Here is a 26,577-nt window from a genome sequence, read left to right as displayed (position 1 = left end):
CTAAAGTGACTTCCGCCCCCCTTTTTAGCCTTGTGCTTTTCCTCTTAGATGCTCAGTCTCGCACCTTCTTGTACTCTGCCAAGGCGCAACAAAGAGCAGTCCTGGTGATCAGCTGAGCTGTGTGCTGCTATCCTTTTTTTTAGTCGCTTAGGGTCCCCTGAGGATCATGATCACCCATATGGTTGTCAAGTGCTCTAGTACTGTTGCATTCCGTGCAGGAGCCTCTCCTTTTATCCAATTCCTTGGCTGGCCAACTCCTCCCCACACCGATAGCCACCGACCTCTCCCATAATAGCATCCCCATGTGTTGCACGATGTCTACTTTATCGAGTATCGGGGCAACAACAAGTCGGCGGTACGCAGCGGCGGCAGAGGCGCCGACCTGTCGTTCTCTTTCGTCGGCAGAATGTCGGCGTGAAGGACGATGACTAGGTATACTGTACAATACACGAAAGGGTGACAGACTACGGCGCCAACCCAACAGTGTAAGATAATGACGATGGCGGCAGTGCGAAGCTACGAGAGGAAAGTGGGTTGGGGCTCGTAAGGAGATAGCAACGGTAGACAACAAAAGACAGTGGATAACATCTTTTCCTAGTTCTACGCTTCCTTCCTTTCTGGCTAGATCATGCCGCTCAATTAGCACACAGGTATCACACGCAGATATCAGACGAGCAGGTAGATGCGATAGCGAGCTTGCAGTCGATCTCGGGGCAGACGGTAACGGCGTCGGCCAGCCTTTTCTGCGCGGTATTGCTCTCTCTAATTTATTGCTAACTGAGGCGTAGTGTGTATCGCACATCGATTGCGATCAATTGGATCTTTATAGGAACTTAAGGAATAGTCTAGTCTGATGACTCATCGAGGTTCTTTGCCTCCTTAGCACCGTCGAGGTTCTAAAGGCCTCAGAGATTTTGTTGAAAGCAAGGTATCTAGCGTGCTTAGAAAGATCTGTGAAAGGAGCGGCTGAGCTCAGCGGAAGTTATGGTAGACATGGGGGCATCTCCAACCGTTCGATGTTTGACATGAAACCCTCTTTTCTTGTGCAGCTTCTTCAATAGACCTTGAGTCTCTATTAGATGCAACTAGTGAGTCCAACTCCCATAAGCCCTAATATAACATCGGTTAAGCCCTGAAGCAAAAATTACGCTACAATAATGCTTTTTGCCTCTCAAAGAAGAGTTTTGTCACCCGTAAATTTTCATACCTCGACAAACCGCTTCGCCTAATTTCCCTTTTGGGAGGCCTAAATAAAGACAACTTTTCTAGGGATTATGGAGTTTACTTTCTGCTAAAAGGGAGCACGTCATCGGGTAAATGAAAATTATTTGAGATGCTTACCTTTTATGCCTAAGTGATGTGCGATAGCAGCCATCTTAGTGGGTCGTAGCATTGACCAAATGGACAGCATGTCAGCCGAGCAAAGTAAGGCCACGGGAATATCTTGCCCATCGCCCACCCAGCCGATAAAGATGTACATTACACAGCCCTGCTTGTCTAAGAAGGAAGAAGGGGCAGCCAGACATGCTTCCAGGACAGCTCCTAAAGGCACAAGATACGAAGGACGATTCGGCGGGAAAGATGCTGTGGCTAGGTTGGCCAGGAAGAGGCTAAAAATGCTAGAAAATATCTGTGCATGAAGCAATGATAATACACATTGTGCTAAATTAACCAAAAAACACCCCGTTCGATAAAGGTGTGCCTATGCTTTTACAAGCCAGCCTACCACTCACTGCCGCCATGTCATGTTTTGAGCTTAGTAGGATGACTTATCTCAGTTTTGTTTTTCCTTGGTTTTTATCAAAATTATTACAATATTTGATGATTTAAAAAGGGGTTAGGTGCTTGTGTTGGCGTAGCATTGTGCCAGGCAGAATGAGCACAAATATGATTAGCATTCTTTGCCGATCGATAACTGATACTATGGCAACGCTTTCCTCGTACGTGGATTACTAACCGAATTCAGCTTCGCTGTAACTCGATTAGAAGAAGTGCTCTATTGGGGTGTGACGACGGGCCGTTGAGGTCTATTCGTGTGTTGTTTTTGGGTTAGAGGGAATGAGGCGACACGACGCAGCCCCACTTGGTCCAGTTATCGTTGCTTTTCCAATAAAGATAGAGGGGGGAGAAGTGGCTGGCGACGTCGACCTGAAAGCTACCACCCCACCGCATCCCATCCAATCCCGGCCAAAGAAACGCCGGCAAATGGAGGCGACACCGTGGCGCCACTGTTGTCAGTCTACTGTTTCAAGGAGGGTGAGGCAGACTCATCAATAAAATAACTAACCATTTTCTTAGTTTTTTCTGCCGAATAAGTGATTTTTTTTAACGAAAAACCTGTGGATACTGCTCGTAACCGATCTTATATTAGATAATTACATCTGTTAGTGGTTTACTGTAAACCGACGTAAAATTTGGTGTAAAAGGATTACACCAAAGTATATATATGTGTTTCTGTTAAATTATGATTATCACCAACTCATACGTTACAATTAAATGACACACCTCGGTTTGGATAGCTAGGTCGCAGGAATCACTATCATACTATTGTGAGTAAGTGAATATTTCATAAAAAAGTACTTACTTTCTATAGAAGATAGTAATTTTAAATGCTTAATTTAGTGCGTTTTGGTTTAAATTTACCTAGCATTAAAAAAATGCGGTCATAACTGGTAAAGCTACTAGTGTTAATTGCACAGTCGCTACGTTTTCTGTAAGCTCGGAAGACTTTACGCTAATTGTGAGGTATTTTTTAGCAGCGAAAAAGTGAAATTGATTGTTATTAGGTCGACTATGATGACCGAGGCAAAGGCGCCTGACGATGGCACATAGCAGTTTCGCAACAGGAACCACCTAGCACACGGAGGATTGGCAAAAAGCTAACTCTCACTGGATATGGGGTGCTAAAGAAAAGAATGTGTGAGACCCGAGTACCGAAGGATTCAACTTGCACAGCGTGTCACGATTTGCTGTCCATACTTTTTTGTTTAAAAATGCATAACTTCAAGTTATTAACATAAACATGAACCAAAAACGAAACCAAAATAAAGACAATTAGGGGAACGCACTGAACTCAGTGTAAGCTACGGGGCGCAACTTGATTTGATTTAAAGATCCATTAATTAAGACTAAATCAACGTAAAACATATAAGTTTCGTATCAACATACTTCCTATTCTCATGCAATAAATCAGCTGTGGTGAGCGAGCACGGTAATTAGCACTTGTTTAGTCGTTTATTCAAATCATATCATAAAAATCAAACATTACTGCGTTACCTATATACCTAGTTATTTCGAAAGTGAGCGGAAAAGACGCGTATTCTTTTTTTAAGTTTTTGCTCTTGACTTTTTTTTTGTTCTACAGATTAAGTCGCGTATCTCTTAGACGTGAGCTGCCCTCAACGTATAATACCGCACACGTATATATACAATATACTGACATTTCTAGCTACATATTTCGTGAACTTCCTCGGCATCAAAGTCATATCAGCTAGTAGCTTACCGTCGTTTGAACCAGATTTGTTGTCTTCCTCACGGTTAGGATTTAAGTTTTGATAGATATCGCTTGGGCTTCTTCGTTGGATATATTGTAGGACTTTTCACCGCTTATTTTTAGATCGTACTTCAACCACTTCAATCACTTGAAGTACGCAATGAATCCACTACCGATAAAACACACTTTACAGCCATCCGTATATATATTCGTCTACGGCATCTAAACTGGGAGAAGCGTTAGGTTATATCGGACATGGGTTCGTTTGTCATTTTTGATAGAGAAATGCTTTTCTACAGCAAAACAGCAAACTCCTTGTGGTGGAAAACAATACTATATATACGCACTCTTAAACATGTGTCGCTAACTTTAGATGGGCGAAAATTTGCACACACGGCGACGGTGGTTGTTAAATGTAACTATATATGTTGACTAGCAGTAGCAACGATCGTCATTGTCAGACTGGACGGAAATATCTATAAAACTCGACGTAGAAACAACATGCCATTTGAAAAAAATTGAGAATTTTTATCTGTGAGCAAGTTTCTACTAAGAAACTGTATAAATCAGCTTCTAAGATATGCTCATGGTTATGTGTCTATGCCTTTGTGGAGCGTTCCTATGGCGAACATCTAAATAGATGGGCAATATATTGCGCGTCGTTGCTGAGCCTGCTCGAAAAGCATCCGCGCCATCCTCTTAAGGGTTACTATAGCTTACTCCCAATAAACCCTGCTTGTTCTGAGATCTCAAAGTTACCAGTTCGTCACTGTGTTACATTGCCTGGTCGTCTCTCGCTTGACTCCCTTCTAGATTTTCTGCTGGCAGAGTCAGCGCGCTATAAAAGCGTTCATCGCTCGATGGAGGAACATTCTTCCGACAAAGCATCCATCTAAGGCGCCCGACTCATGCACTGACTGTCCCGACAAACAGCGACATAGACATGATCATCCTTACCGTTCCCCATCACACCCCACCTCGCCGTCTCTAAGTCGCACTCACATACACGCAGCGTACTACTACTGCCATCATCGCTATCACCCTGCGCTCATTTGGCGCGAGGAGAACGGCCCCCTCGTCAGTTGCCTCCTAGTAAGAAGGTTCTTCTCTGGACGCCAGGACCCTCATGAGACTATCGCTCGAGGGACTGAGATCTTTGTCCCGATTTCTGACTCATGTCTTGCGGGTGCTAGAGTGGGGGAATTAGTGAGCTCTAGGGGTAGGCAAGACGCAAGGACGGCTTATAGCGGGGGGTGACGATGCCACAATGCCTTTGAGCATTTTCAGGGACATCGAGTGCAAGAATTGAACGAATAGAGGTCCAGCACAAAAGGTTTCATCTATGATTTTTTTGGGCCTATCTATATGTATTGTATATATTGATGCATGATATACATTATGCGTGATAATGAAGATTATGTAATGTGACTTTAGTTTTTAATTATTTAAAGATATAGAGGGCTATAGATAGAAAGTCATGCGTGTGTGTGGTATTTGAAATGGAAGTTATAATTCATCGAAACCATAATAATCATTGTGGTCTTAGTTACCGCGAAGACTTCCCAATTTTTCAGGTACGTCGTGTTAATAATCGGCTCCTTACAACACGAAGCTGCAATAACGAGCCAGTTGTATCGAGAGGCCATTATAATATATAAACTATAGCTAACTAGAAAAATACATTTATCTACTAGTAATACCGGTATTGCAGCTAGAAGCTCAGGAAAATTTAATCAATGCCAACCACCAGTTCTGTGAGCATAGTTTACTTACTAAAAGCGATGATTGCTTTTAAATAATTTTCGAGGTACACATAAACCCTATGTATTTCGTATATGGTCATCCGCCATCGTATATTGATTTGAAATGTTCGCAAGTGTGGGCTTCCATCTCTTGAGATATACTTAAAAAAAAAAGAACGCAATTTTTTTTCTCTAACTCTAAGAGTCAGCTATTCTATACGTATAGGACGTTTATTTCTTTGTGGCCAATGTCGTACTGTTGCCAAATAATATCAGTTAATTTTACTGCTCAAAAGCAGATCCTGGATTAGATGTATGTAGGGTTCAAACTTTCGGAGCCTGGAAAACAATCATATACGCCAAAAAAGAGCCTCCCACAAAAAATCTATTAGAGTTATAAACTTGAACAAATTACTCACGACTAGTCTTTGGCAGCTCTTGTACCAGGTCAGAATAATAATTAACAAAAGTTTAATAGGTTCTTTGGTAATAATAATGGCCAAAAGTTTATATTTATGAAAAATATCATTTATCAAAGAAAGCTTGAAATTAATCAAGACACTGATTCTACGCCATGCATACAACAGCTATATGCCGGGCTTTCCTTCGCAGATATAGTACTAAGAATGGTGATAACACGTTGGAAAAGCCTGACAGCATGAACTTCGTTTTAATTTATTAGTGTTACCTCTCACAGTTATCAAAAATGAGTAAATAATCTCTATAATAATTATATCAATGGCAATTTTTTCCAACTTGTGAATCTATACATTCATTAATAAATGTGAGACGTTTAGTTCAACGTTCGCGTGGAAGAAACTACATCCATACATGAGTTTGACAAAAACTAATTAAGCCTGAACGCTTCAGGCTGATCGAGTGATTCTCGCCTGTCGTGGGTGGCTGTTATCTCATTGCAAGTAGGCATCTATCTCTTGGGCAGCCCAACCCGTACGAGTCGATAAAACTTGCTTATTGCACTTACTGGTCCAGTTCAGCCAATCTCGATTACAGAAACTTTTGATAGTAATTTTTAAGGCTAGAACGCGCTATTTTGCTACTTGGAGTATTGTTGAATTGATAGCCAATACGTACCCGAGATTCCATCATAGGTCCACCATTGTTCCCAATTAGCAGAGGAGAATCCTGTAACAAGGATAACGAAACTATTATTGCAAAAAAAAAAGTTAAAGTTACAACACATTCAGTTCTAGATCTGCTTCGTTTATTCGTCTTGTCGCTCGCTTCGTCTAGTAATGGTGCGTCGTATATCGATAACTTTATCGTTTGCATTAGAGACACTTTAATAATTCTGTTAAGGAGCAATTTTGTTTCACATTAAATTTCTTAAGTTACTAGAATCGAGAAGATGAAGTTGTGTACCACGGTAGTCGTAGCTTTAGCACTAGTACTTGTGGATTAAATGCAGAGTGCGTACGTGTACGTGTACGTGTACGTGTACGTGTATTCAATGAACAGCCGATGAAGATTATGACAATGTGAAAATTAACACTATATAAACGATTATTGAAAATAGTATTTTTTTTTTTTTTTTTTATGATCAGGTACCATTCATGTATACATTTTCAGTAGGTGTCCCTGGTCAATACTGTACGTTTGCAGCATAACACACAAGCTTGATATTTTCTAAGAGTGACTTTTCCGTAAGACAAATTACAGTTCGGGCTTTACTGCTAGAAGTACGTCGATATCGGGTCGGAATTAACCATTTCTGAATAGCCACAAATCAACGCCAATTCAGCGTCCCTAAGCTTCACGTTGATCCTACAATAAACTTCGAGCGTATCTTTCGAAGGGCTGTGATGTCTCTATTTCGGGTAAAATTTCGCATAATTCGCGCATACATAAGTAAGCGAACTATACGGCGCTCACAGAGCCGTAAAGTGTGCTACATTTCTAAATTGAGACTTTAAGCTATACTTGTTGGTCAGTGCCAAGATTGTTCTACAGAATCAGCCGAAAACTCATGGGGTTCGTCTCGAGCGACATCGCCTCAAAATAATCCGTTTTGACATAATGACATCAGTAAGCACGCCGCCATATAAGTACAATACCAAATCAAAACAATAAAAAAAGCTTAATTTTAGGAACAAATGAAAATAAAAAATATGAAATTATTGAAGAACAACAGGATGCGGATCTGTTAAATTTATCTTTTTTTTTCTGGGTATGTTAACTTGAATCTTTTGGATCGTTGTGCCGAATAATTTTGTTATCGGTGTTGTTATCTTTGATTTTTTCATCTTATATACTATCGATTTTTTTTTATCCTGCCCATGTTTTTACTCTAAGACATGCCAAGGTTTACACCTTTCAAAGTGATATCCATCTAGCGGAGCACCAATTCGAAACACGTATTTGTAACCCCGATAATCACCATAGGGTTAAAAAGCGAAAGAAGTTCTGACAGACAATATGGACCGCAAAAGAGGACAGATGTGTAAAGGGAAACAATTGATTCAAATCGCTCAAACGTATTTCACAATCAATTACACAGCAACAGCAACATGGAAAAGAGAAAAAAAATATGGTAATGTTCATCAGACACATTAAACTGTCGTTTTATTAATATTGTTGTCAAAAACGTTGGGGGGACTAAAGTAAGAAAGCACGGGCATTTTTATATAATTATATAAATCATAAAAACTCATACAGGAGTTTTCTTTTTTCTGGGTCATCTTACTTGCACTGGCGCCATGCCATCTTTTACTTCGTAAATTTCACCTGCTCGCGTAATTTACGTGTGCTGAACTATGTTAAGGATACTGGCATTTCTAGAAAGAGGCAATAATGTGTAAGAAGTCTTACGTGTCAATTAGGAGACCAAAAAACAGCTGGTGCCATTTTCGAACAAACATAAACGCGTCAACCCAGTAACAGAGACGGAATGAAAAATATAACTGCTTAATATAATTTCTTCTGTTTTTCAACATAACTGATGCAGTATATATCTCTGTAAAATATAGCGGCGTGAAAAGTCACAGCATTGGGAAAGATAGCCAGGTTAGTGCGAGCGAAGCGATAGGGGCTACATTCATTCTTACTTTTGCTGTACTCCCTAAAACTCACAAAAGTTTATTCAACTTTTTGAAAGTGGGAGAAGAAGCTAACAGTTTGCTTTCCTCCGGTCGCATGCGAACGAAATATGGCTAATGCGATCTGATCTATCGTATTTAACAAAAGTACTAGAGATATACTTAAATAAAGTTTTGAGAGAAATCATCTACCTCGTTGAGCATTGCACCATTCCTTCTTTTGGACCAAAAAAAAAAACAATAAAAATAGCAGCAGAAGGCTGCCCTTTAGCGAAAGCAAGGGACACAAATTAAAAAAAAAATGCAGAAGTGATACGCACGCTATAAAACTATACTGACTTATCGCTAATTTTATGCAAGACACGTTTTTACCTATTCCATCAGATTTTAAAGACGGAGTGGCAGATCAGCAGAGGGACTCAGGTTAGAATTCTGTGCACCATTACTTGGTTGGACAAGCGGCTTCAACGGGCGTGATCCGTCGTTTGTGCTCACTGAGTTTTCCTGTAGTATTGGCTTCATTAAATGCATAATATTCTGTAGGATTCTGCAAGTTGTGTCAGAATTTGGTTTTAAGGAACTACACCAAACGCCGGCTTGTACCTCTTAGAGCAGTATGTGAGAACCGGACGTATTCTACGAAACCCATGTTGTGTACCCAAAGAAGACAGAGCTTTGCTACAGTAACTTTTTTTCGCTACCTCTCTTTGTTAATATGAATCGCCTAAGAAGACTTCACTCCACCTTGTCGGTAGGCCTCCATGCCGTAAGCAGTTATTGAACAAGGAAGCATATCACACGCTCCTTTCCAAGTGCTCATTGCCGATCAGATCCGATCCAGCCGCTTTGTTTGATTAAAGTTGTTCCAGGAAGTATAGTATCTCAACATGAACGCGCGGGTCCTCGTGCATCATAGATCTTTGTTTATCCTACGACACGGTTAAAAAGGCACGATTTGTGGGATGGTGTTCGCCACTACAAATATGCTTCCGAACTGCTCCACTAGCTCGACCGAGCTTATAGGATAAAATGTCGATCTCCCTTTCTGCACTCATTTCTATAGTTTCTTTCGCGCTTATTCCCCACTACCCTGTCTTCCTGCAGTCCAAGGTACTGCTGACAGACGGGCTCAAGTATTCATCTGTACCAGCCTTTTAGAATGTTACAGGACGGCCTTATGGCCGGCTGACGCTTGGCGAATTTTCCTGTCTAGTGCAGTGTAGCACCGCCTATCTTATCTAACTTTTATTGAACCATGAGCGTTGTTAATGCGGTCACGGGCTATTTTTGCACTTCAGTGAAGCTCTCTATATAGTGGTTTATGCCTGGATCTCTTAGTAGTAGAAACAGAGTTGTTTATTTGGGATATACAATTTGTACAGAGTTGTTTATTTGGGATGGCTCAGCACTTCAGATAGCCTAATCATTTTCATTTGCAGAGTTGTTCATTACCCGCAGGACAAGCTCAATTCTAAACAGCACACCATCATAGAGTGCTATTTTTTCGCTTAGAGGATCATTTACATTTTATGTATTTATATTCTATGAAATTTATCGGTACTCAGATGCGAATATGTTGATCACCGACCTCAAAGAATAACCTTCAAACGATGGCGCATTGCCATTGGAGAGCAAGTGGCATTCAAAGTTATTGAGTAGATCTAGTAGTGTGAATGTCAGGATTTATTCGGTATATCGAACCTTGTGTTCAAGTCATCAGCAAACGAGGAAGCCAGTAAAGAGAGTGTACCAGTATAATCCTGTTCTCGCTGCTTGAAGGACGAATATACGCTACTATAATAATATATTTACTGCCCTGCAGAACAACTACATCATATTCTCGGTAAGCTCGGTAAAACTCTGATTTTTCCGAGCTTCTGGTCGTACGGTACTGATACGTCTCCACTAGAGCGGTCAAGCCTAGTACAAACGCGTGCAGGGGAATGGGTAGCGCCAAAACCGGCAGCTCAAAAGGCTTTGACTCCCATCTTTTAGTGGGTATGATGACATCGGTTAAAGAAAAATAGTGCCAGCAACAGTAAAGCACGAGTTACCCCCTCCATATCCTATAGTAAACAGGTATTTTGCCTTCGCTCTTCTTCTCAGACCGAGTGCGCGGTTTTAGGTTGCTTCAACGTCCCCGGCTCCGATTTCTGCTCCGCAACCGTCTCTAAAACTAATTGCAGCTTTTCCTGAAATGCAGTTCATTGTACTAAGATGTTTCTTGAGTTTATAGATTCGCCAATGTCTGTATGAGAAAAGCTGCCAGATTTAGGGTATCTGGTGGCGCATACCACTCCTACGTCTAAAGCGTTTCGTCGAAACGGTGCTATCTATTGCGAGATGTTGCTGCACACGATTCCACATCGGTCTATTCAATTCCATACGTATTTATTTAATATTTTTATTTTTCGCATAGTATATTACACTGGTAATATATACTTTAATGTAGGTACATTGTAACAGTCTATCGACAGCAAATAGTAATAAAAGAGGGGCCGAACTTCTATTTAGCTGTCTCGAACGCAAAATTGCGGCGGCGGATAATAGAAGGGCTATTTATTAACAAAGCGTAGTTTTACGCTGTACCTTGAGCAAGGCTCAGGACTCAGTTGATTTGATCGCAATGCATAACGTCTATCGACTTCATTGTTATTTGCCGAACGTGTTTTCATGAAAGGATGTCCATATTGCATATAGAGTGCTGGCTTGTTGTTACATTATAGAGTCTTGTAGAAAATGAATCGAATTACGCCCGCACCGTTTAAAGGAAGAGCTTTCTTCCGTTTCTGATACCCATCTTAAATTCACGAAAATTCTCAACGGTATAAGACGTGATTTCCGCATAGATAATTACCTATCAGAGAGCAAAGTGTAACGACCACGGTGAACTCCCAGCAGGCACACACGAGGCTCTTCTTTCAAACAAACAATTGCCACGCTTCAGTAGGACCATGTCTCGCCTCTAAGAAAATTCCAACAGGGCAACGAAGGCCAGTTGAAGTGTGCCTGTGTGAGTGTGGATCGTCTGCGAGTGTCAACTTGATTAGTGTCTGAATGTGCCTTTTGCACACGCTAATAACTACACCGAACCCGAATGGTAAAAACAGCTCTGTGACGTGTGTTCCTGCTCCAAGCTGCTGAACATTACCCGAGAGACTTTTTTGATGAGAAAACTAAGTCTCATAAAATCTGGTTGGCGAATTCCGCTTACTAACAACCTACCCGGTGGACGGACTCCTGCGACCGAAATGGACAGACTTGTGGCGTTGTCTAAACTACCACGCGGAGCTCCGAAACAGTTGATATCAATTCTGCTGTTACCTATAACAGCTAAACAGTGGCTTCGAGGCTATTTAACGACAATTATACGGCATCGGGTGTTGAGCAGAGGGCAGTGGTAGCAAGTACCATGACTGTGCCTGCGGTAAGGGATCAGAGTGCGTGGGTTGGGAATGCGCACAGCGGAGCATATTGCTGATGTAAGCGGCCGACATCCCCTTATTAGATTTTCAGTCCTCTACGAAATCAATTGGATCGGCCTTACCGGCAGCCATAGCTTTCGATACTGAAATCCGACAATATCATTTCGCAGCAGTGCAGTGGCAGTGTGGCCGCCAGGGCGAACAACCTTAATCCGTCCGAAGTAGCGACGCGGCGTTGGACGTCACTAGCGGCTTGTTTGCGATAGTGCAGTAATAACGCGTTTGGATACTAAACTTAGGAAAACACGGTGGCCTAGGTTCGAATCCGGGTGTAGATACGCTTCGCACTGGGTTCGTCTGAAGCAAAATGTTAAGACTGGAAGTACCGGACATAAAGCTCGAAAGATTGATATGTGCCTATGAAAGCACTTGTCTGATACTGAGAAAAGCCAACAACAGCAACCCAGTATCAATATGAACGGCATCAATCGAACGTGGCAGCGATGTCCGGACAGCTGATGCTAATGAGGAGGGGCGGCAACGTAAAAAGATTACTCGCCTTTTTCTCGATATAAAAGGGCCATGCTAGCTCCTAGTGTAACGCAAGCGAGACGACGACCCCCCAAAGCCGAAAAAACTATAGCGTCGTTTTTGCAAGAGCCGCGAACGTCGACGGTCCAGGTACACTGTAAAGCTTACGTATCAATAAGGTTGTGAGATATTAATTGAGCGCGGGTAGTGTACTATATTCTTCCTCGAAGAGCTATGAAGCACGTAGCGTTTATCAGTCGACAAACCGCTCACGGTCGCTATCAGCTCCCGTTTCGTCGCCGCAAATCGCTGATAGTGTTGTGCCGATCGTTACCAATCAGGCAGTGGTGGCAGATATCATAACCAGAGCTTTTCTCAGTACTGATCCAATGATCATATTGGCGACCCAGGGTCTAATCGGATAGCTGCCCAGTATTTGTTCAAAAAAACGCTTCAAACTCGAAATACAACGGATATACAGTGTCTGCCCATTGTACATCTCGGCAGAATTTACGACAAGTCAACACAAATTAATCTTTGTTTCGCACACGCTTTATTTCGAAGTCGACTGGCAAATTGACGGCTCTGTAATACGTTAAGTCGACCTTGTTAGAATAGCGGGGGTCCGTACCAGTCGTCATAAACCGGTTCTTTAAGCTCGCTTTTGTACACTAAGATATGAAGATCACCAATGATCCTGTCGGTAAAAGGTTCCGACTCGGCTGACGTATCAGTGGCCACTTGCGACGATATAAATCGAGTGTTGTGCTGCCATTCCATCTAAGCCGTCGAAAGGGCTAAGGCGTTAGGAATTAATGACTTACACACTTCCTACACCGGTTCCATCGATGAACTAGAGGCGCACTAACAGGATAATCGCCCAGTGGCTTTTGCCGGCAGCGCGTATTAAGTAGCAGCACTCGCGGACTTGATTGCAATTTTTGACAACAATTTCAAGATCGTTCGTATTTGATGAGGCTGGCTAAAGAACTCCACCGATATGATAAAAATAGTAGTTTTTGTAAGAAACTAGTTCCCAAGAGAAATGATTGACATCGACGTTGTAGAACCGAGCACGCAAGATAACACGTATTTCATACCACATAAATGTGGTTTCCAGCAACGATAACGGACAAAATTAAAAAAAAAACTATTTTCAACTCTTCTTCAGCAAAAACTCGCTTGATCAACGTTTGCTCCTTAGGACAAATGTGAACCCGAATTTGTTGCAATTTCTGTTCAATTTTCGCTAGCACCGCATTGTTTGGTCGGCCTGGATGATCATAAGGCTAGTGAAAGTTGATTGCCGATAGTTCCCTTTTCTCTAGTAAGGGCCAAACAACGTAACCTCACGCACGTTCCAGAAGCAGCGAGCTCTCAAGGGCAATACCCCAAGTGGCTTTCTCATAGCTGCAGTCCTCTACGAGCCCTTCAGGCGCATCGATCCCAGTTTTGACTACAAGCTCAGCGAATTGATGCATTTCGACAATTTACGTGTTTTCAATCGACGAGGAAGCTGTCGTGTTCATCGATCGTGTTACTCAACGGCTAGGACATATTGACAAAAAACTGGTTAAGCGGAAGTTAAAGTCGCCCGACATTTTCGGACATTTTAAGTAAGCAGACCTACGATCGTCAGTTAACCGAGAGCGCCTCACTGAAGTCCTTGATATTGTATACGCCCCGGGCAGTGATAACTTCCGTTTGCAAATTACAAGACTTTCTGAATCAATCATCCCGTTGGTAACTTTACTAAGAGGAACATTCTCCGGACCGTGGCTTAATCTACGACCCAGTAGGGTGGCTGGTTTCACTTATATTGTGCAACAAGTTCCTGACTTAGCAATTGTCGTCTACATTGTTGCGATAGGACGAGCCGATCAATCATCATGGACCAATGAGATGACCACTCTGTCAGCATTAAACATTTGAACGATACACCGCCTATTGTCTGCAAGCTGCACGTCTTTGAGGATGCAAGCAATTCTCAATGCTGCTTACCTGCAGTTCATGGCTAAATCTAAAATCCCGCTCAGTAAAAAGGTATCCCGAGTTCATGACTGCTCTGTTCGTTATACGACTGCGAGCTTTCATCGTGGAACGGCTCCGCGTAAGTTTCAGTAGAATCGTCCACTAAACAGATTCCGCTACGACATATTACGGATGTACCGCCAGAGGACACTCGGACGTGACCGCGCCAAGGGAGTTCATTGGATCCGAGAAATGGACGCATGTTACTGACGAAGTGAACGTCGCGTACGTTGCAACGCGCATAACGTCACCGAGCCAGCTCGTCAAAAATCAGCGGTTTTAATTTGGCTCTTCCCGACTTGCTGATCCTGAGAGGGGGCGACCGGTGCCGAGATTACAGTTTGGTAGCGAAAAGACGGAGTCGGTAATTAAACGGTTATCGAGTTCACAGTAATCGCGACTCCTTTTCGTGGACCTTCACCGCATTGGTAGTTTAGAAAAGGCAGTTCGGACTGTGGTAGTTTGCTTTTGTTTGCACATCGTTCTCGCTGCCAACCGCTAGCTTCTGACGCTACGTTTCGGATCACACTTGAACTACTCAAAACCGTCCAACAAAGCTACTTCGTTGCTCATCGAAATTTAGAAACGTATCATCTGTTGTACACGCAGGCGAACCATGCAACACCCTCCGCTCACTTTCCCGGAGTGATCGCAAAATTGCTCATTTTAAATCATTACTGCACTCATGCGCATGTCGCCACAAACACGCTCCGACGGCACTATTACTTATCCACTGTTAACCAGCTGATCAAATACAAGCATCGCTTCCTGTTCTTATTCTATAATTGGTGTAGGAAAGGGACATACAGAAGGTACATTTAGCATCTGGAACTCGTGCCAGATATAGCACACACATTGCGCGATTAAGCGTTTCATCGCCATAAGTCCGACGCGCAGCCAGGTCATCTCTGGTAACGGACGACCTTTCGAGCGGTGAGGAACTTCAAACGACTTAAATTTTTCCACGACCCAGCCGCCCGCAAGTTATTCGTGCAGCAATGCATCGCGCTGACCTTCACCGGCGACATGGTGAAACGATTTCATACAAGGGTCTCGTCGGCACAACAAAGACTACGCTCGAGAAGACACTAGGGCGGAGCCTCATTACCGCTAAGGAACTCAGCACAAGTTTGATGAAGTTATCCGCAGCAATCAACGATTTATCCATATTCTACGTCAAGTACTTTGTTGGCCCAGCCATATTGCGGTGGGCCGCCAGCAAGTCCGCTCTGCGTCATCGTCGTTCTCAACAGGCTTGGGTTGAATGGCCGTGTCATCTTGGAGTTTCCGTAAATCGAGCGCTCTGAACTAGTTATTACTGTGCACTTTCCGTCAGGTGGCGTTGTGAATATCCATAGAAGCTATGAACAGCCAACACCATATGGACGCAAACATCCTCACCGCTGAAAGACGCTGAAATATGCTTGTTCCGTGCGGACTATGGACTCTGTCGGTAAAGACAGAGCCGTATGAATATGCATTATAAGATCCACAAATGGACGCAAAGGTCGTCGCGCCACGCAGCTGCTCTTACCGCTTAAATGCGCCGCTTCTTGAGAGGAATAAACAAAATTGAAGTCCCGGACCGTACACGCAAGGCCGAACGATCGGTTTTATCGTAATTTGCCTATTTTATTAATGTTTGCCGAATTTATTCTCATTAGAAGACGTTCATAATGTATAAAGAAAGCGAATTTGCTGTCACCTGATATAATGTAATAAGAGTCTGGTCGAATTCCGCATGCATCTTTTAGAAGCAAAGCTGATCGCTTATGGCATTAATTTACAATATTGCTAAGCCCCTAACGGAATGAGTAACACCAACGGAGACCAGATCATGATACATGCCACAGCCACCTAGAAATACGAAAATCTGCAGGGTCTATTGCGCAGGCCACAGTTTGGGTTATCTGGAACCTTTCTACTTATTGAATGGCAAAAAGATTATATGCTGATGATTATTTGTGTGAAAGAGGTTTGTAGATGAGCTTGCCGTAAGTTTACTGTGGCCGTTACACTTTGCTTTGATAAATACTTTCTTATATGGAATACATGTCTCATCTGCTGAGAATTTTTAAGTTGCGATGTACCGCACATAATATAGTTGCGCTAAAACAACTTACCGCGTAGCGAAGATTTGTGCTGTAATTGCACATTTTGTCATAAGGCCTACTGAGCTAAAAAGTAATCATAAGTAAGTCGTGCCGAAGCAGCGGCGAAAAAATGCGCGGTCTAAAGTTCACAATTATCAAATTCAAAATTCAAAAGTTCAAAATTAAAGAATTATCAATAATGTGTGTTCGATGTAAGTAATTATTTATCTAATTAGCACATTTTCCCATTCGAGAAGTTGAAGGGGAAAAATTGTGACTTGTATGATCGACACTGCAGATTTCCGTATTTACATGACCCTCTCGACGATGTAGTAGCACCGTCTACTTCTTCTGCCATATGATTTCCGCGTTGTAACCACCGAATAAGCAATGTTGCTTAACTGTTTATATACGTGTCCTGTTAGATAACCCATATAATTTAGCACAATAAGGAATTTTGACAATTTAGTCTCTCTATGGGCCCGTTCACAGATAATATGGGGGATTACTATATTGAACGTGCGTGGTGTAAGCTATCGTCTATAGCAATATAATTATTTTCAGGATTTGTGCCACAATTCGAACCAAAGGTCCTTTTTCTTTGTGGAAGCCACGCGCTATCTTCAGTAGCCCTTGGAAGCTTACTTCAGTTGTAGAACGCGTCCGCAGCAATGTTTAATGGTAGCACCGGAACTTTTATTTTGTCAAATGTCTCTTTGATCGTGTTGGAAATCGCTATACATTTGTTTATTCTAGTCATGTGTGTGTTTCACGAGCTCTCTACGGCCATCTCGTAAAATCTATTCGGCAAATACTACGATTCCTGTATATGAGGATCGCGCAATGCGTTAGGTGCTCACTTGGTAATAGCCGTTTGAGCCGTCTAAGTAACAAAGGAAGCATATGTTTCCCGAGTTTATGGGCTGCTCTTGGTAACCCATGATTTTATAAACAGGTCAAAGACGTCAATTTTTACAGATATGTCGGATACTATCTTCTTCAAGCTGAGTGTTTATAGTCTTTCCAGCAATACGAAGAAAATGCTTTCTGAACACCTCAGTGTTTACTTCATTTAGAGGAATCGTTTTATCTTTTGCTATCCTGCGAAGTGCTCGATTCGTTCGTTGCCGAAAAGCTTCTGTACTCATTGTATTTCTCTTCGCCGGTTTTCCTCATGATGTTAATTCCATCAGCGTTGTATCCGCTGTTGCATCTAGTAGGAATAGAAAGTTCTTGACAAGACTAGTGATCGGAACTTCAGGGACAACAATCACTTTCTAGGTCCTTACAGGAAATTTCGGTTATTGGACTGTGCAACGTTTAGCATCAAAAGTGTGCATTCGTATTCAATTTCCTTTTCTTCCGGGTAAAAATGTACCAGTACCTTAGCTTCTGCTGCAATAGACACTCAGCAAGATGCGCTTGTGCATCTTCTGCTTAATTGTAGCTAATCTTGCTGATGAGCCTTGTCTTGCTAGGTCGAAATGCTCGCCCCGCGCAGTTATGTCTTTTAGCTTGTTTTTATCGAAGCTTTGCCACCTTCTCGTTCAGCATTCGCTAATGTGTATGTCTCCAAAGAATTCTTTCCAGCCGACCTGCAGTCCACAGGTGTATAATTTGCTGGTAATGTCAACTAACGCTTCTGCCGATATGACAGTCAGATTTGATTCGAATTGATCTATTGTAAATACGATCATTTTTCGAAGGTTTGATGCGGTTCACAGTAGATTCTGCAGTATATGCTTGTTCAAAAGTTACAGTTATTATGGACAGCGCTAGATAGTGACTGTTTCCTCTTTCCTTACGAACCTGTAATACGCTGTAGACGCTTTTTATTTCCCATCATATGAAATAACCAACCTTGTTTCTCCCGTGAACATGAGAATCACCAATTTTCAGTCTTTGAAAACTATTCCTATTCATAATTTTTTATGGAAAGGATCCGAGATCAATGAATGAGTCTCACCCTAAACTGTTATCAAAGTATGCACTAGAAACACAATATGCCTGATCAGCGATATCGCGTCTCACGGAATCCAGTCTCTTAGGGTTCCGTGCAACTAAGAAATGGTTCAAATTTTAGCCGTTAAGATTGCTTTGCCAGCACAAAACAAGATCTATCTGCTCCGAGTCTTCTGACGTATGCCTCTTGACCCGCAACGGACGGACATGTTACTACCGAATACCCTTACAAACGATGATACTACCCTTAGATACGGTACATACTAATACGACCCCAGAGTGAGTATGGTAGCAGATTTGATAAATATTGAGACGCTATGATCGTTCCGCTACAGCGGGTTGTTTTGCGGAATTTGCCATTGTTTTTACAATTAAAATCGATAATATCTTTAGTGATAAGTTTTTACAGTTTCTCTCAATCTAAAAATACCTAATAATATAATAAAAAATTGAGTCGTACGTTGCTGTTTTCAGCTGCTTATGTATATACAATCATTGGCCGACTTATAGTTGTTCGATCGAAAATACAGGCCAGAATGTAAATAGATTATCTCCAATATGTGATACTCTGATCCGACAGTGGAAATTATTGCAGAAAATCATCTAAAAAAAAATTGTATGCATACATTTACAAAATGGTTTTTATAACATCTTTCGAACGGTGATACGACGGCAGCATTAGTAGATCTGATATGGATATTTTATTACATCTACCAATTATAGTTCAAATTATGTCGAGGAAGCTATTATATTGCTGCTATTTTAACATCACACGATATAAATCAATTCTCTAAATGGCAATTAGAAAAACATAAAGGGCTGATGGTTTTGAGGCTGGTGTATATGGATGCCCCCTAGGTAGAGGATTTTTCTTGCCTTAGTGACAAGGTTTCGATGTTCACAGAGCGACGCATACGGTACTTTCGGGAAAGGCAGGCGGCCAGGCAGGTGCGCACTGACAGGTGCCACAGTAGACCCAACCCACTGGCATTTATGGGAGACACCTTTGGCCCCTCCCTTACTAGCAGAAGAGTTGGGGGATGTGGAGAGTCAACTGCCGCAGTTCACACAGTCATAAAGAAAAATGGTTGACGCTAGGTAGATGCTGTTCGATGGAAGGTTGATTTCCTGGGGGGTTGGTGGAATAGCGGAGAGCAAGCTCCCACTCCGGTCACCACACCCACGACAGCGCGTAGCATACATGGGATAGATTTTAAAAGCAGTCGTAGCCTTTGGCACTACTCTAGCAGCAGCAGCAGCAGCAGCGGACAGATCAGCCTGAGAAGATAAATCCGTTTTCTTAATTATTATAGACACACTACGACTATTACGAAAATTTGCAGTTGAGCTTCACAGCCATCGCTCGTCACGTTGATGACGATGATAGCTGCAAATGGCTACTTACATTGTCATTGGTTCGAGCAGTCGTTGTAGCCGGGAATGGCGCGTAAATTGTCGAAAAGATAATGAACCTCGATCAAAGAGAACGTGGCAATGGGTCGAAAAGTTTATGGAAGATGAAAAAGCTGCGTTAAGTGTTAAGGAGAGAGGGACATTCGGTCTAATGCAGGAAACTAATTGCCACTTATGATCAAAACAAGCAACTGTGTAGCCTGTCGAACCTATTTATCAGCGAAAAGAGGTTGCCATTGAGTTACCATGTTAAAAGATTAGTAATGAGGACGCTTTCTAGTTGGATCAGCGCTGCAGATATCATGGCTATCTATCCTTTTTTTTTTTTAACCTTCCTCCACGCAATGGTAAAGCTTTTAGCACAGTAATTTAATTTCACTATGAACATTTGAAAACATTAATCTAAAAAGTATACGTATTTTGTTCGTTAGGTGACGTTAGCTTGTTCAGCTTCTTGAACATACATTTATTCAGCCAAAACAGATTATCAGTTAGGTAAGGGAAATGATGGCGGACATTATGCTAACATAGCGTCCAAGTTATTAAGAAAATAATAAATTAGAGAAGAACAATATAAACTTTTGCAATCAAACTAATGCCTAAAAAACGTGCCTTAAAAATATGCGAAAAGGACCCGTATGCTTACGGTTTTTGATGATTTTACTGACAACGTGCCAGTTTCCAAATATTGGCTATAGAGTTTTTTTCTTACTACAGAATTGGAGGGGGTATAAGAAGCATTAATGATTAGATACATGCGTAGGACCTAAAGAATATAAGGAACGATATTTGTATGGGCATTTACAGTAGATAGCTAGCTAGCTAGCTAGCTCCATTGAATATGCGATAAGCAATTGTATCGCTCAATACAAATAGGCTAACAGTTCCGAATATATATTGGCAATGAATTTAATTGAGGATTGCTCGCTCAGGAGAAAAATGGCGATAGCCACATCTGAAGGAAGCAGATCAGTGGCGCGACTGGAACGGAAAACAGGTAGTAGAGAGTCTTTTGGAAATATTCAAACAGGAAATTTACAATTTATTAACACATAAACGTTGGTAAAACGATAGAAGACATTTGCTGTGATAGGTAGCACAAACTAAACATCAGCTCGTATCCTGATTCTTGCAGCAACTAAAACAATGACTAAAACTTTGCTTGAAGGTCCACCTAGGTAACATAAGACAAAAACAATCTAAGGTAATCGCGAATTTAAAAAGCACTCATAAATCCTTTAGGTTTCGACAACAAAAATGTACCTGGCGATCTTTCTAACGTAGATAAAAAACAAAATATTAGATATTTGAATAGCATTTAATAATTTCAAGTATTCGATAAAACTAACCGTGTCCACCAGGAACGATATCATCCACAACGGGCTTCACCAACCTAGAAAAGTTCGCCTTAATTTCACATAATTGATTCGTCCGAATAGCTATGTGAGGGTTCATACGCGCGTAAAAATGGAAGCACTGTAAACTTATATTATTTTTTCCATTCCGCACCGCTCTTACTCGAACAAAATCGTCTTCGATAAGTGTTGACAGGTGCAATGGTATGTCAAATCTAAACACTTAAGTTGACGATAATATACGGACATACGGCCGAACCGCATTACCACATAGTGAGAAACTTCAAGATACGCTTCCCGCTAATGTGTAACTTGGCGCTAGCAAGGTCATACTCTACTGAGCAAAACAGGTAAAGCACATGCTTTACGAGATAAAGCGTATTGCCCATACATGTATTCTATCTACAAAAACTGAAATATTGAAATGTCTGAATAAACTACGACACCTTCTGAAGCACCGCAACCAAAAAAATACCTTGCAACAACAACAACAAGCCCAATGTAGTTATACTCTCCATTCTTGCGAAGTTAACTGATGTTTACTCGAGCTTAGTTGTAGGAAACGGCGTAAATACTTCCTGCTACTGCTTCGAGTCAAGTCGCAGCATCGTAACTTGATTGTTTTCTTGGTTTACTTGTTGACACGGGCAAATGCAAGAAGTTACCCAGATTCAGGTATGGCCCGTAATCGATAAAACTGCAAAAGACCCGACGAGGAGCGTAAATATACAATGCTAACCTCTACGCTACATACTAAATGAGCTGCGCTGAAATCCACTATACGGGAGCACTACGACAATACTTTTCGAATTTATCAATTCATGACGAAGGATATTGTTATTATTATATAATAAAATATCAGCTTAGCTCTGTGTAATGTATGATCCGATTAAGAATCCCGGAACGATGGCAAATTTCGATAATTAGACGCTGCTGTTATAACCCTTCGTTTCGTCAATCAGTAAGAAGGATGCAAGGATAGCTTGCAGTTGCCTTGCTCCTTTTTCCTTATTTGTACTATATGAACGTCATGAAATTATTCTGCTTCAGCGGTTCCACTAATCGGGTTTTCATTGACGATGGCATTGCTCTTTCTGGAAAGATAAGAGCTAACCTGGTCAAGCTGCTTTCTTTTTACCAATGCGATAATAAGTTATTGATATATCCAGTTAGCATTCGAAAAATGTCACCGTTACTTTAACCTGGGCCTTTTCTATTTGTCGTTATCAACACCAAATTGCAGCAAGTTTAAAAAATGTTCCCTTAAACTGGCTCTACGCTATTCGTTATATTACACATTAGGTGTACAAGCAGTTCGAGGCCAGCTTTTTGAAATTTTTAGCAGAAGGACAAGCTTTTTCTTATTAAATTATTCGGGTACGAGTTACTGCACCAGACACAGTCTTCACCTGTTCGCATTCCTAGCGCTAATTATAAAATTCGCTTTCGGCTGTTTTGTGCTTCATTCTAACGTGTCAGGCTTTCTATCACCAAGTTTCTATAGAGCAGTAAAAAAACTAAAATGAACTTACAGGATATCGAATCGGGCAAGTCCCTGATAAAAAAAAATGTATAAGATTTTTTCTTTTCATCAATATTCGCAGTACAGTGGGGATCAGTGTATTGTATTAATAAAAACCCTCAAGGGGTAACTCCTTGGGACGGTGGCATTTTCGCCCTTACACAGGGCCCCTTACATCGAACAAGTCTCTTTAACACTTCGCAAGTATTCTGATTATGGCAAAGAATCTTTATTTGGCAAATACGATGATTTTGCAGGTGGTACAATACAATACTGATAAAAATTGATTATTTACGACGGTATACGACGTGCACTACAGCAGGTGTTTAGACAATTGCGCTCGGTCACAGCGAGGTCTTGCCATTTGTTTAATGCCTATTATGTGTACAAGTTGAGTATGTCGCAGGTACCAAAGCCACAAAATTTTTTACCTAAATCACAAACAAGCTAGATATCGCACAGCAGATGTGAGGTTTCTATTGCTCGTAGTAAAAGCTGCTGCAAAGTAAAAATCTCCTCTATAATTGTTTCATTTTTCCAAATGGCTTGATAAAAAGGAGCTCCTAGAAACATTTGTTTATCTGAAAAATGGCGACAATATATAAATCGTTATTACCGCATCGATCCTCTCCTTCAGCAAGCGACACTTGCCAGCCTAAAGGGTCCAACGTTCCTGGACATAGGCAACTTTCGGAGCAAGTCAAAATAGTTCCAGATATATCATTCGAGCTCTCTACGAGCCAAAATTAAAAGCTGGTATGTGTACCGTGAGAGACGCGTCAACGTGCAGATGACCTTTCCGGCCAAATATACAATCCACTTCTCTGTCAATATATATCTGCAAATAGAGGTTGTGAACTGTGGTAAAGAAATGCAATAGAGCCATTTTTTATATGGTCGTTTTTTACTGCGTTTTTTATTCGTGATAGTAGAGCGTTCCGTCATGTAGCTAGATGATAGCCCGCACGATGCTCATGCACTCCTTCGGAATCTCTGCTATCCTGTCGGACCTGCCTTGTCGTACTAACGTACCCTAATTAAGTAAACGTGCGGCACATTAACACTGAATCGTGTTCGTGCATAACGTACGAACCAGCGTGCTACAATAAGAGGAAGAAGGCAGCCAACAAACACGCTAAATACACGTATATATATATATATGAGTAGAGCTGAATGGCCACTTTCACATGTGCCAACGAAAAGGTCTTATAGATATCATACTGCGATGTCTTGCAGTCCTAGTTTAACATGCGCGATAAGAAATGTTCACATTTCACAGCTGATTATTACTATGGGATGTGTTTAGTAATGTAATTAGTATTAGCATAGTAAAATTGTCCAGGGTCACGGACTTTGCAAGAACATTTTATTGTTTCCCCCGCGCTCTTTCCTGGAAAGGTTAACATACATGGATGATCTAACAGTGGCGATTATCAATGGCCTTTAACAAGCTATTGGCTTGCCTTCCATATGGTGGCAGGGAGTGCAAAGCAAAATTACAGTTGATCAAACCTGGGAGCGCTGGAGGAGTAAGGGAAGAATCGATTGTGGTGCGAACTACGTGTTAAACCACGTGTACGCCATTATATATTTAGTCCCGATTCTACAATTCGGATTGAAAAAAAAAACCAATAATAGGCATGTTTTTCTTATCTTATATTTTGGAAATATGCACAAGTTTCCCCCGGAGGCCACGGAGCATATCTGCAGTATGAAAACATTGCCAGCTGGAGCATACGACTTAAAATGTACAAAAAGCTTAACTTTTAGACCCGTCGAAAAATTACTGAAGTACATTTGGGATACAGTTTACGGAAAAAGTTACGTTGCGTGTGGGCCCGCTAAGAACTGTAGGAAAAGATACAACTAATTAGGAAATAAGAATTTTGCGTTCCCGTAGGAGAGCTCCGTAGACGCACCTGTCTTCCAAAACGAATCATAAACAAGAAAAAATCAAACCAATAGAACTACGTATAGTGAGAAACTTGGTATATATTTGTCATATATGATTTGCTCGAGAGCCGTGTCATAGATCCAAAAACAGAACCATGGTGCTCTATAGCCAGCGGATTTTCGAAAAATATTTAGAATTGCTAGTTGTATGTGCTATGCCTTTAATTCAAATAGGCTCTATTAATAATAGTTATCTTTTTAACATACGAGTTTTTGGAGGAAGATAAAAAGTATCCTTTGGCACATAACGATTTTACCTTAAGTAAGATATTTAGTTTCTTTCAATAAATTAGGTAAGAAACTCAGCTCGGTCGTGCCAATGCTTTCTTCGCTTCTCATGGGGGGAACTAGCATAAAATGTTAGGTATATGTTGGCCTGTTAACCTAGCTTAACCGTTGCGCCATGTTTCGACCTCCAATTTTCGCCGAAAACTTGCTACACTCAGGATTATCTCGAATCACTGGTGGCACTGTAATTTCCATCTATTTAGTCTGGGGAGCTTATGTATACGCAGGTGCAAATATAATATATAGTATGAAAAGTTCTTTCATTGAGAACAATACAGAACTTCGACTACACGTCTCAAAGTGGTGAATAGAAACATCAACACATAAATCATTATCCCTTGAGACAAAGTTGGTTGCCTCTGTTCGAGCTGTTGGCCATACGATTGGCTTCGTTTGGTCTTTGTAACTTCATCGGTTTGCCAATCCTTAAATAATGCAAAATTACGACAAGCTTTTTCAGAAGAAAACTTCTCGAACTTCGAAACTTCATAGAAAATCTAACGACTCGCATGTTCACCTCATACGTAGTGCATTTTGAGATGAAGAGTTCGACAATCCTACATAAAAGCATAAGCTCATATTACGTTGTAACTGCTTTAACTAAAACATTATTTTTCATTCGTACCCAATCATAGTAAATCTCAATATTAAGTCCTCACTTGAAGAAGATATCTCTGCATCGAGGAGGAGGTATATTCGGACTGCATACGATACAAGAACATATTTATTAAAGAAATGTCATTTATTAGCAAACGTTTATGTAGAATATCAGTTGGAGAGTTAGAAGCCGAAGAAGAAGACTGTCATTCAATACCGTGCGACCGGCTCAAACACTCGATTAGAATTTTCGTTATTCGTTCTACGCTCAAGAAGGTAGCAAGGTAAAGTTATATGGGGTTTTAAATCAGCTAACTTAAAGCCCAACCTGAAAGTCTTAGGGATTTGTAGGGATTTAGATCAGCTGTTCTTTGTAGGCCAGCAACATCAAGGGTATCATCGCTTAGGGAGATAAGATAGGGAGAACCGGGTTGTTTAGACTGTCGTCAAAAGCTTTGTTGGAAGGGTGAAGTAGAATCTTATTTCTGATTAAAAAAAAAAAAAAAAAAAAAAAGATGACCGCGCAGCATAACCTTTTTGAAGTTACGATTTATGTAAAGCTCAGGTTTTTCTCAACAGAACCGCTGGAAATATACTGCTACGGGTCACACGCACACACACGTTGAGCACATATGTGCTGATTATGTAATATTCAAGTGACCTGGAAACCGAAATCGAGATTAGAGGCACAGTACCGCCGAGGACACTACATATTTATATATATTAACGACAAGAGGTTGTGTCTTGTGTGGACAATTATCTTCAAACGATTCATAAGAGGGAACAACGGAACGTTTTGTGGTGAATGGACTAGGACAGCTTTAATATCATAGGCTTGTTTGTTTCTCGTTGCTTATTCTTCGTACATTTTTACAGTATATGATTAGGTAAAAATAAGATTTTTATAACGCTGTAGTCTGGGTATGATGAAGCAATGATTTTACCAAAATCGTTCCAACTTAAAATATTCGATTTCGAAATTTAAAATATATTTGCTTTTTTCAAATAGACAATTTTGAGACTATCGCTGCCTTCCTATAAAGTTCCATTAGCTTTCGTAAATATATTTGGAGCGACGCCGCCGAAATGATCCACCTGATACTTTTCAACAGCTTA

General features: G+C 41.2%; 1 protein-coding gene across 2 annotated transcripts in view; it reads right to left on the bottom strand.

Moving 5' to 3' along the window:
- Positions 1–26,577, bottom strand: part of LOC111259630 (carbonic anhydrase-related protein 10) — a 123,589-nt gene that overhangs the window by 82,553 nt on the left and 14,459 nt on the right. The window contains exon 2 of one of the 2 annotated variants that reach the window (XM_022831782.2): positions 6,331–6,381. The exons of the other annotated variant lie outside the window; for it this stretch is intronic. Coding sequence (XP_022687517.1) covers positions 6,331–6,381 — 51 coding nt within the window. The remainder of the gene's footprint in view (positions 1–6,330; positions 6,382–26,577) is intronic. 2 annotated transcript variants of the gene reach the window in all.

This window comes from Varroa jacobsoni, unplaced genomic scaffold (assembly GCF_002532875.2).
Source record: "Varroa jacobsoni isolate VJ856 unplaced genomic scaffold, vjacob_1.0 scaffold_353, whole genome shotgun sequence".
In the NCBI taxonomy this organism is placed as follows: Eukaryota; Metazoa; Arthropoda; class Arachnida; order Mesostigmata; family Varroidae; genus Varroa; species Varroa jacobsoni.
The sequence above is the reverse complement of the archived record's forward strand: the minus strand, read 5'-3'. Positions and strand labels throughout refer to the sequence as shown.